We start from the raw sequence: 11,697 nt of genomic DNA on the forward strand, positions 1-11,697 counted from the left end.
AGCAGAGAATTTCTTACTAACATCTAGCCTAAATCCCCTGTCTCACTTTGCACCCATTGCTCATTGTCATGTCACTACAAGTCCTATGAAGTGCAAGAGCTGCTGTCAGTGGAAGCGACAAGCTTTGGCTGGGAAGGGCTGCAAGGAATGGATCAGTAACCCTTCCCAAACATTTTAGTTTGTGTTTTGGCAAAAAAGGATGTGTTTAATCTGAGCATTATAGAAAGAAAAAAACAAATAAATTTTGGGAACTTCCTAACACAGGATTACTAAGAGTGTCTTAGCAGCCATACTACCTTGTTTTTCCCTAATCACTCACTAGCCTGCTTTGTGCTTTTGTCTCCTTCCACGTGCCCCAGTACCAGTGGTCTCTCATTCAGAGATGTGCAATTCTAAAGCAGCAACTCAGACTCACACCTCCTGTAGGGAGTCCTGTACAGGGTAGAGTGAAATTGCAGCTTCACATTTCATAAATTCCCATGACACATGGTGGAGTACACTGTACAGGAAGAAATGTTTCTTCTGTTCACATGGAAAAAATATTACATTTCTCAGCCCCCTCAGTCGTGTTAGGATGGAAGAGCATTGGTCCCTTTACTCAGTACTGAACAACTAGTAAACCCTGAAAATAAACTTGGCCTTGTGTCTTCTAAATTTTTCTCCTGAAAGAAGTGTTTTTAACTCTAGTTTGAATCAGATGCTTCCCTTTTTTTTCTTAAAAAAAAAAAAAAAAAATTTCAACATTATGAAAGGGAAATACCAGATTTACTTAGAGATGCAGCTTAAACATCTGCAAGATGAGACTGCCAACTTTCTGCTCACCAGCTGAAGGCTTTTACAACGATTTCTATCCTTATGTTTTGATTCTCCTCCCACACAAGGATGGAAAAACGTTCCCTGCATCACTGTTAAATGAGCCTCAGGTGGGAGGAGGAGTGGACAAGTAGCAGCTGCCTGCCATAAAGAGGGTGAGCAGAGGACTTGGTTAGTTTTTTGCTGGGCTGTAAGCAGCAACAGCAATGGACATAAGTTTTTGGGGCTCTAAGTGGGGGGTGAAAATAGCTTAGTTCTTTTGGGGGGTTTTGTTTGGTGGTTTGTTTTGGCTTTGTGGGGGTTTTTTCCCTTACCCTGCACGACTCTCCTCAAAGGTCAAAGTAGTTCTTTGGCCTGAGGAAGTCTGTAGGTTTTTTTTGTGCTTTCAAGAGCTGCACAAGCTGCATTAGATGGAAGCTGTAGACGGCTTCAGTGTTCCTAAAGCATTCTGAAACTCTAGGCTGAACTGTGTGTTAGTTTGCAACAGGTCTGAATAATTTTTGGGGTTTTTGTTACTTTGAAGTGCTTGATTCTCCTAAAGAGTTGAGCTTCTGTGTTCTCTGATTTATTTTAGCCTTACTTATAGGCTATGTGTGATAGTTTTGTATTGCTTGCAAGTATTAGTTAACTGAGGAGACAGCTAAGTGTGGGAGGAAGTTCTGCCTTGTGAATTTTATATGGCTCTGAATGCAAAGTTCCACATAAGGATTTTGGTGGGGTTGTTTTTGCTACCTATCATTTGGTTGAAGTGTAGGAAGTAGAGTGTTGCTGAAATACTAGGTTTACTATGTTAGTTAGCTGTTGTTGTTCTTAAATATAGTATAAAGTACAAATCCTGAATTAATAGGCTACTTAATGTGTAACAACACATGCATTTGCATTAAGAAGCATTTTCTTCAAGAAGCATTAAACATCTGATTGTGTAAAGCCTTCTTTGGTTTGGGTTTTTTCCTGGGTTCCCCCTCCCCCTTTCTTTTTGTGTGTGGCCTCTTGTTCAAGGCTAATTCGCTGAAGGATTTTTTTGTTTAATTAGCTGGGATGCTACTCATAGAGATGTATGCATCTATAATCACTAAAGTTCTGTAGCTTTAGAGCATGTTACAAGGTTGCCTTGAAGGACTAATATTGAGAACTGTGTACAAAAGCTTGCTTAGCAAGGCCTAACTGAAATATTTGACCTTGGTAACAATGTCAGTTCTCTGTTTGGAAGATAGCAGCTTTCTTTTGGAAGGATATTTTTTTCTTTGGGCAGGGAGAAGAGCATCTGCTGAATTAAGGCAGAATATAAAAATAATTAAGTCATACAGTTTTAAAAGTGGTTGATATTAATAATTTCTCTCTTTCAGTGTTTAAGGAACAATGAGTACTGCCTCAACTTCAGAAAGTGGACCATATTCCACAAACCACCCAAGGCCCTTTTTTTATGCTCAGCCATCAGCTCAACAGCCTTATCCAAATCCTTGGCACTTCAGTTATGCATACAGCCCATACTGCTTACCTGTTCCAGGTAAGGTAAACAGCAGCCCTCTGTGGGATCTTTGCTTAGTTACTTGCTTACTTCTTTTCTCCACTCTTGCAGTATCTGTGTTAGTGAGCCTCTTGGGAGTTTAACTAATACTTAATGAATCAGATTTTTGACAACTGTAGCACTACATTAATTCTGCCTTATATATGCAGTTTGTGTGGTGGAAAGCATCTGCTTCTGGAGAATGGAAGCTAAGTAAAATACTAAGTAATGATCATCCTGCTGATACAGAGCTCTGGAATATACTTAGCAATTAATATGTGTGGGTATATATAAATTCTATATGTGCATACTCGATAGGTATGGATAAATATAAGCTGAAGGAAATAAGAAAAATATTGTTAAATACACCTTGTAAGCACTATACCTATGTGAACTTCTATATGGAGCTGTCTTTTTTCAAAGACAATGTTATAGCAATAGTCTGTGAAAAAAAGTACAAAAAATACAGAAAACAACTTGGTGAATGTTCTAAAGGATGAAATCAAACTCTGGTTAAAGTGTAGATGTTAAGATAAGCTATTCCCTAACACAGAACTCTCTGAGGTTCTGCACCAGATTTGCTTCTAAAATGTGAAAGGTTGTGTGTTTTATTTACCAATATGCCTGGTCTTGTAGGTGTCCCTGTCTATGCAAGTAAATCTGATTCAGGAAGACTTATTTCAGAAATATGATATTTTTTTTTTTCCTCTCTGTCGTCAATGTCTAGGCTTCCCAAATGGAAATCCATATATTCCATTTTATTCTGTTGGGCTCCATGAGTACCCTGGATTTCTTGTTCCGCAGCATCCAGTGCATGGAAGAATTAACAGAAGGCCTTATTTTAATACTGCCCCATCTTCCCCTGTGTTTTATCATGCAACGAGATTTAGACATTATAATAACTCTGGGAAGAAAATGGAGACAAAAGAAACACAGACTGATCCTAGACAGCCTGAAAGCAAGCAAAAAAGGCAGCAAGATAGAGAAACAAAAGGTTGTGATGCAGGAAATAGAGCCTGTGTTTCTCCTGGTATAGGTACAGAGACTGAAAGTACTTCAGAGAAACAAGATTTATGTGGGTCTTCTATTGTGGTAGACAGAGAGTTTCATAATAAGAACCCTGCCAGCTCTACACAACATAGAAATCTTCCTACTGGAAGCTATGCCTTTGAGAAGGAAGAGGTGAGGATAGAATATGGAAATGGGTCTCCAGCTATTCAGCTGTGGAAATCCTTTAAAGAAACAATTCCATTGTATGATGTGGCAAGTGGTAAACCAGTTCCAGAGAACATAGTGCCTCATAACTTATTTTCTGCTAGCTCGTGTGAAGGTCTGATATATGGCCCTCATGAAGGGGAGACTATACTACCAGGGGCTTCCTTAGATGTGAGAAAAGCTATTGTCAGCTCCAAACAGGGTGCTGAAACTGTGCAAGAGAGAGATGTCCAAAATAATGAAGTGAAGCTGGATGCAGAAAAGCTGGCAAAATCTCCTCCAGGTGAAACCATGGCAGTGCAAATCACAGAGTTGGCAAGATCTGTTGGTGTAGATCAACCAGTGGTAATAACTAAGAAATCTAGCACTATAAGGTCTGCACAATCAAAAAGTTCTCAAGAAGAGCCCAGCTTTATTCAACAAGCAGGACTACTTCCATCTAATATGGAGGTAATGAGTGACTTTCAGCAGAAAAAGCTGAATTTAAGCCACAGTCCAACCAACGAAAGTCAGACAGATAAAAGTATTTGGTGTGAGAAATCAATTGAGAAGTTTGCTCCTTCTAGCACCAGGCTGGCTTGTTTGGACAGTATGGACACAATCTACAATGTTTGTTTGCCACAAAGGAAGCGTCAATGTGCAATCAGTCTGTCTTCTGATGACATGTCCTCTAGGGAAGAAGGCTCATCAATTGATAATGCCCCAGCGTCTTATTTTGTGCCTGACTATGTGCTTCAGAAGAGCATGCATACAAAGGGTTTAGAGAACAAGCAAATTAGAAGTGGTGGGTCCCTTAATGTAGATGAAGTGGTAGGAAAGGAGCAGGTGAACAGCTTGACTGACCAAGATGTCAACTCTTCAAACACAAAGATCAAAGAGACTTCCAGTAAAGGTAGAAAGCTGAGAGCCCTTTCTAGGTCCTCTAATAAGAAAGAAATCAATTCTCTCAACAAAAAAGCAACTAAGAGTTTATCAGAAGTTGAGGACTCTGAAAAATACTCCGTGAAGGGAGAAGAGGAAGATGAAGATGGAGAGGATGAGTATGAGGAGGAAGAGGATGATGGCATAGATGAAATTGAGTATTTCTTTCAAGAAGCCCCTCCATATGGCATCTTGATGCCAAGTAAAGGAAATTTCTACCAAGTTGGCCAGAGAGTGCTCTGGAAACCACCTAAAAATGCTGTACCAGCACAATTAATTAGCTGGCCCACTCAAGAGAAAACAAAAACTAGGAGTGGAGTGGTTGAAAATATTGATATAGTTTACAAGCCAAAGAAGAGAGAACAAGATGAAGTTGTATACAGTGACTATGGGCACTATCGAAGAAAGAGGCCCATGACAAGAGAAGGACTTGAACACCAGCGAATGCTACGGAAATTCTTGGGAGGTGAGCTAATTGCTAAGGGCAAAGTGTTGATCAGTGGCATACACAAAGAACACTAAATTCCAGTTTCAAATTGTAGCTTAAACTAGTGGTAAGATTACAGCATGTTGTAGCTTCAAATTTGGCCATGAGCAAGAAGTCCTGCAGAACACTTTCTGAAGCAGAGGAAGTTTGCTGTAACCTTTTACGTATTGCATAAGGAGTCTACATTTTCACAACTAGCAGAGAATAATGAAGAAACTCTCCTTTGTGTTAGTTTGATATACTGAACTCTGACATTAGTGGCAATTAATTTGTAATATTTAAGGTAATTTGGATTATATATTTACTGTTGCTTAATATCTTAGAAGCTTTGCATTTAACTTGATACAGTCTGACTCTGCTATCACAGACTAAAGCTGGGTGCATTAAACAGAATTAAGTTCATTATAATCTGGTGGACATGCCCTGTGTAACTTCCCTGCAGCAGAAGAGTCAAATTTTTTTTTTAATTGCAGCTTCTGCTCTCTTTTTAGCAAAAAAGTGTTCTGTATTTTTGAAAAATTGGTGTGAAATGTATTAAATTTGACCTGGAAAAGGACATTTTATTTAATCAAAGGTAAATACTCATAGAAATTGGGTTAGTTTAAACTGAGAACAAGAAGAGTTATCAGTTTGCAACTGGTTATGTGATCATTTCAGTAGGTGGCTGATGTTTAGTCTTGTATTGTGAAAACCAACAAAAACAGGGTGATTTACTTCTAATAGCAGGCTTAGTGTTTTTAAACTTTATTTTCTTTGTTCAAAATCTGTAGACTTAATGTGTAACTTGTAATTTTTGTTAAGTGTGGCCTCCAGAAAACTGTTTTAATTTCAGACTCATACAGATCCAGTAGTTGGCTTTGCATTCTGGCTTTTGGATCAAACAGTACACCAGCATTATCATGACTAAATACTGACCTTACTTTTATCTATCTATTTATTTTATTTTTACCTTCATTAGGAAGGCTGTTAAGGGAGAACATGGGGATACCACCTGAAGAGTACTGGATTAGAAGTGGTGCTAAACCCAGATTTGCCAGCCAACTATGTGATAGTTTCTCACCTCCAGCAAAGAGCAAAGAACAAGGTGCAACTCTTTGTGGTTTTGTTCTTAAGGGACATTCAAAAGAATATGATACAAAATAGCAAGCATATGATAGTGGTAGATTTGAAAATAAGAAAACTAATCCTTGTTGCCTTGATATTGATTAAATGCTTGTCAGTCAACATATTTTGGATATATTTATAGATTTCTCAAACAGAAACAAGCTAATAAGGGTGCATCAGAGGTACTTCTGGGGATTTTTAAAAGGTATAATAGGAAATCAAAGCATTAAATGCTTTGATGTGGCCAAAGCACAGCCTTTCTTTGTAAAGTTACTGCCATAAGTTGCAATACTAATTCTTTATCTAGATAATGCTGCTCTTGATAGCATATGCAGTGGTAGCTCCTAATTTTGATCAGTAAAACATACAAGGAGTTCTATGTGGTAGCTTCATGTGACAATGCTCAGAAAAACTAGCATGGACCAACACTTGCCCTGGCACTGCTAAAGAATGATCAAGCACAAATCATTATGATCTAATTAAGGAAAATATGAAGAAATCGGTTATTTGAACAAAGTAAAAGCTTAGATAGTTTCTTAGCTCATGAAGAGAAGTGGTTTTATTCTTCTTTATAGTTAATGTTTTACTTGGAGTTCAAATCTGATTTTTGAAGGGTGTTTGAGCTATTGAAACAGCTACAGAATTTGTTGTAGTGTGGGTATTGCCACTCTTCTGGGCCATGTGTTTCAAGTATCTCAGGGTCAGTCTATCAAATAATGGGGTGTGAGGCTATCTTTAGAACAGATTGATTTGCTTCTCTTCAGTTCACTGATAATATAAATCAGCTTTGCTATATCAGCAGCCAAATAGACAGTGTATTCATTAGAGTTCTTTCTCTGCATTGCTTTCCTGCTTGAGCATATTGGCTTTTGGGATTATTTGCCTCTGCATTGGAGGCTTTCTATCTGCAGACTTCAGTGTTGAAGGAATTGGTTTTTAATGCTAGCACATTCTATAAAAGTTGAAAACATTTTACATTAGCAACATTGTTCTTGGCTCCTCTACAAGAATGAATAAAAATATGGTAATAGCTCTAAAATAACTGTTACCTTTAACTTCTACATCTTTGTTTCTTCTACATCTTTGAATTCATAGATGGTGCAGCAAACAGAGGATGTTTGGTCTACTCCTTTCTTACTCTCTCTCTTTTCCCAGCTCAGGTAGTTTGAAGAAGCCATCTCACTCAGCATTAGGAAGCAGGAACTGGTGGTTTCTGAATGCTGTTTGTGCCAATGGGTGCCTCAGAAGTGCCATTAAAATTACATCCTCTTAAAAAACGTTGCCTATATTAGCATTTGCTTTTTCAAATTAAAGTGCCCTGCAAGTAAGGAGGTTTGTCTAAATGAAGTATATTGCTTTGGCAGTAATATTATACACAAATTCTATCTTCTTGAGCAGTGTACTTGTATTGCATAACTTCACGGTTGAAGTTTTTTTAAAGACAGTGAGTGAATTGGGTCACTTGGACAGCACCAACTAGTCTTGAACACTTGAAAAGAGAACTAGAGCAGAATTATCTAATGCACTAGGTTCCTTTTTCACCACATTAACATCTATCCAAATTATGACCCAAAATACAATGCATCCAGAATTATGGCTAGACAGTGATTAAATATTGTAGGTGGGTGAGGCTTGCTTGATGTGTATAGTGTCAATTTTATCTGCTACTAAAATGGGTACAAAAAAGGGAGAGACAAAGAGGAGCACTACAGACCAGCTGGTGAAAGTCAAGGTTAAATTTGCCTTGATGTGTTGGAGAAATAACTCCATTTGTATCTTGTTATTTAGCATGCCCACCTTTGGTTAGACCAAAGAAGAGAAGAATGTGCAAGCCACCTTCAAAACGCAGAGACACGAGACATAAGGTGGAGGAAGTAGAAATGTGGGAGCTGCCTAAACACAGTGTACGCAAAGGTTGGTATACAGTGCCAAGCTACAAAAATGACTGTTCCAAGCATTTTTCTGTTTTGGGGACTAATTCTTCTTGGTTTGAACTGCAGGGATGTTGGATAGTTTGTGAAATAATAGCAAATGCTACATATGCAGACAAGGCTGGGGGGGAAGCAAGTAAACTTTGAGCATGTAAATCACCTTGCTATGAATGCCAGTGCAGCTTTGATCCAGGTTAGGTTCCTTCTTCATTTAATGTAAGGGTAGGGGAGGAAATCCACACCAAAATCTGCTGTCAGTCTAGTTGCTCTTCAGACTGCTGTACTGTCTTTTTAAAATGCTGGGTCCTATGTCACTTTGCAGTATATGCTTTTATTTAAGATGCTAATCTGTCTCAGCCTAAATGATTTGTAATTTGATACAACACAAATGCATATAGATAAGTCTTAAGGTCTCCAACTTCATGGAGTAGGAACTTCTGGCTATTTTGGGGGAAGATGGGGAAAACAGTGGAGGGAAATATCAAAATTAGGTAGGTTCAGCAATAAATATTCTTTTGTGCATTTGTGTGAGAGTCTGAAAAGGTTGTAAATTGAAATGGGTCAGTAGATCTTATCTGTTATGCTAGCATATTCCAAAGTCCAACACCACTCATGCACATTTTATACTTGCTGGGAAGTGGAGTATATATTTTTAATATCAACCATCTGTGCCTGCAATAGGAAAAGGCAATCACTGATACCTAGTCTTACTTTAGAAGCAAGATGACATAGTTTGGATATGGAATATATACATAACTTTTTTTTTTCTCTTTCTTGTTTGTTTTTTTTTTTTTTTTTTTTTACTTTTAGGGCATTGAACAAGGAAGTCCCTCTCTAAGAAAAGATAATTGCAAATATTGGAGCAGAACGGGGTTGGGTGGAGGGAATACAAAAGATCTGTTTTGTATAAATCCAAGATTTGATTATTATTCTCTTGTACATTTTGTAAGTTGCTGTTCACTATAAAAAGGCAAGAAGTGGCACTGTAAAAACTGAGGATACAATTAAAATGGAATGAAGTATTTAATACCAAGATCACCTTTTTATAACTAGCACATCCACTATTTAAATAATAAATTTCATAGAATTGCACTTAGAGACTTCTTGTGTTCCATCTTTACACAGCAGCAAAAAAACTTTAGATGGCCATGTATGTGCACAACTGCTATACCAATATGATGATTATTGCTGCCTGTTCTTAAACTGTGCAGGATTGTGAAGCCTGTCCATATCATCTCATAGTCATATGATGTGGACATAAGTACAAGATTCTTTTCTATCAGCTGGATTTGTTTCTGTAAAAATGTAAAGGAATATAGTTACAGCTGTATGAAGTGCTGTTTCAAAGTTTCGAGGCAGTTCCTCAGATCTTCCTCTCATGATTGAGGACTAAAACTAAAGCATTTGAGTTGATCTAATGCTTCCCTCTCCAACCCTTTTTCTCTGGAGATTTTTGAGTCCTTTATGGAGACCCTGAGCTGGATCTGAAAGGTGAAACAAAAGTTTTTAGAAGTGTGCCTTGTTTGGACTTTGTACTGATGACTTCCATGAGTTACTGGCAATACTGTCTCTGGAAGTCTCTTTATAGAATAGTCTCTTATGCTTTATAGATTATAAAAGTAGGTCTGTGATAAGCTGTCTTATGAATAATGGTAACAGACTGATCTAGATGAGGTGGATAGCTCAAAAATATGTAACTTTTTTTTGTCCCCATGTCTGTGAAGGCTATTACAACTTGTGAGAATAATAAATATTGTCAGTCTTGAATGATTACCAAATTAAAGTGATATTGTCAGTAAAAAAGGGAAACGAAAAAAAAAAAAAACCAAAACAAACATCTGGCTTTCCTTAAAGGGTGTGGTAAATGGATAGACAGAACTTGTCTTTTGCCTCCTCTCCTATTCTTACTCTATCCCTAGAGTAACCTACATGGATAAAAGTAGCACTTCCTGTGATTGTGTTCAGGTTTTGTGCCTACTTATTACTAGTTTAACGTGTAACTGAAGTTATGTTGTTTTCTTTCTTAGTGAGGAGTACTGATGTTTCCTTACCCAACTGATCTTTCTTATTTTTAATACCACCTGTTTAATTGTTAAAGCTCTGCTATAGCTACAGCCTTTATCACAAGATGTAAGGGGAAAGAAGCCATTGTGATGACAAGTTTACAATTCCTTGTTACTTCATGAATGAAAGAAAATAAATGCAATACAAAAAATCTTATTTGGCTTCTGGACTGCACAGAAATCTCGGCACCAGAACCTGAAAGACTAAAATGAGGAATTCAAGCATGAAGCTTTCTAACACTCATTTCTGCTGATAGCTGAGCTGTATCTTTTGCTGCTTATTTGATAAAGGAATATTCATGACCTCACAATCAGATGCCATTCTTACTTTTGGGAATGGGTAATACTTGACAGTAACTCCAAATGATTGTACTGATCATCCTTTTACAGGTCTTGACTACTCAGTGTGATTTCTACTCAGATGCAAGAAGCAATGTAGGGCCTAGTGATGCTCCTGAGAGGAAGTGAAGGAGTAGCAGTAGGAGACTTCACACAGCTTTATCTGAAAACAAATGCTATTTTAAGCTGATTATATCTTGTACTATACCCATGCTATGCCCAATGCTTAAAGTATGCATGAATACTTGAGTGTTTGAGAAATAATTATTTGATAAAGTTATATGCAGTATATTCTACTCTAACAGTACTAGTCCTGTGACCTTAAGTGAAGTAGATTTAGGGGTTTTTTTTCCATTCAGCAGCATGGACAATTTGTAGATTGCATCTTAACTGGCTTACAGCTGAATCAAATGTTCCAGTGAGTAAAATGGCTGTGATTCAAAGGCTGTGGAGTACAGGCTGCATTTAAAAGGCTATGAGTTTATGCCCATGATCTTTTTATTCAGTCATATAACTAAGGCACAGTGATACTTAGTTTTGCAGATGCACATACGTGTCAACTTTTGTTCCTACTGCAGCCAGACTGACTGCCCAATGACTCACTGCAGAGCTGGCACTACTGTGAACTTGTAACTGCTGCAGTACTGCAGTGCCTTGGAAGTTTTCACACTCTTCCTGCAGCATCTCCTGAAAGGTGGCTGAAGGATCTATTTGCTGCTTGGCACGCCAGCAACAAAACTTAGAGGCCTCTGGAATTGCCATACTGAGAAGATTGTTAGGACAGACTTACCGTCTGTGGCTCAGGATTTCTAAATCATTATTTGTAGCTAACTGAAACCTCTGCTGCAAAGTGGGTGTGGTGTAATTACTGAAGTGGAGCTGTGGGTTCTGTTGACTTGCCAGGTATTAATTCTGTATTTAATTTTCAGTTTGGTAGCACCTGGATGGCATAAATTGTTTTCCTTTTTACAATGCCTGGTGTTCTGCCCTATATTGGAAAATATTAACTATAGGTCTTTCTATTGAAATCAAACAAAGGAAGATCAGAGCCAATGGCAAAAAAACCCCAAAAGCCTGTAACACTAAAGGCATACCAAAGAAAAACAAATTATTTTTTTAGAGTCCTTAGCTTCCCCTGACTTGCTGCCACTGGCTGTCTCACTCAAAAAGTCTATAAACTCCCACTAACTGAATGGCCAAAGAAATGAGGAAAATTTCGGTATTTTACCTGACATACATTTCTGACAAAAATGGTGCAGAGTGTTAAGATAAAAGACCTGGAAAGTTGTATTGCCTTTGAGGTTTGTTTTAGCTACA

The 11,697-nt window shown here is 37.9% G+C and overlaps 1 protein-coding gene across 2 annotated transcripts; it reads left to right on the forward strand.

Moving 5' to 3' along the window:
• The first annotated feature begins 911 nt into the window (after nt 1-911).
• On the forward strand, nt 912-9,498 carry LOC306800471 (uncharacterized protein). 2 transcript variants are annotated; one of them, XM_079302625.1, is made up of 6 exons: nt 912-968; nt 2,160-2,320; nt 3,048-4,922; nt 5,902-6,027; nt 7,836-7,961; nt 8,789-9,498. In XM_079302625.1, the coding sequence occupies exons 2-6, from the start codon at nt 2,173-2,175 to the stop codon at nt 8,794-8,796; spliced, it is 2,283 nt and encodes a 760-aa protein (XP_079158751.1). In that variant the 5' UTR covers nt 912-968; nt 2,160-2,172; the 3' UTR covers nt 8,797-9,498. The 2 variants fall into 2 exon arrangements, with proteins under 2 accessions (XP_079158751.1, XP_079158750.1); XM_079302624.1 differs by lacking the exon at nt 912-968 and adding an exon at nt 1,031-1,300.
• Nucleotides 9,499-11,697: the final 2,199 nt, after the last annotated feature.

The sequence above is a fragment of the Erithacus rubecula genome (assembly GCF_903797595.1).
Source record: "Erithacus rubecula genome assembly, chromosome: 3".
In the NCBI taxonomy this organism is placed as follows: domain Eukaryota; kingdom Metazoa; phylum Chordata; class Aves; order Passeriformes; family Muscicapidae; genus Erithacus; species Erithacus rubecula.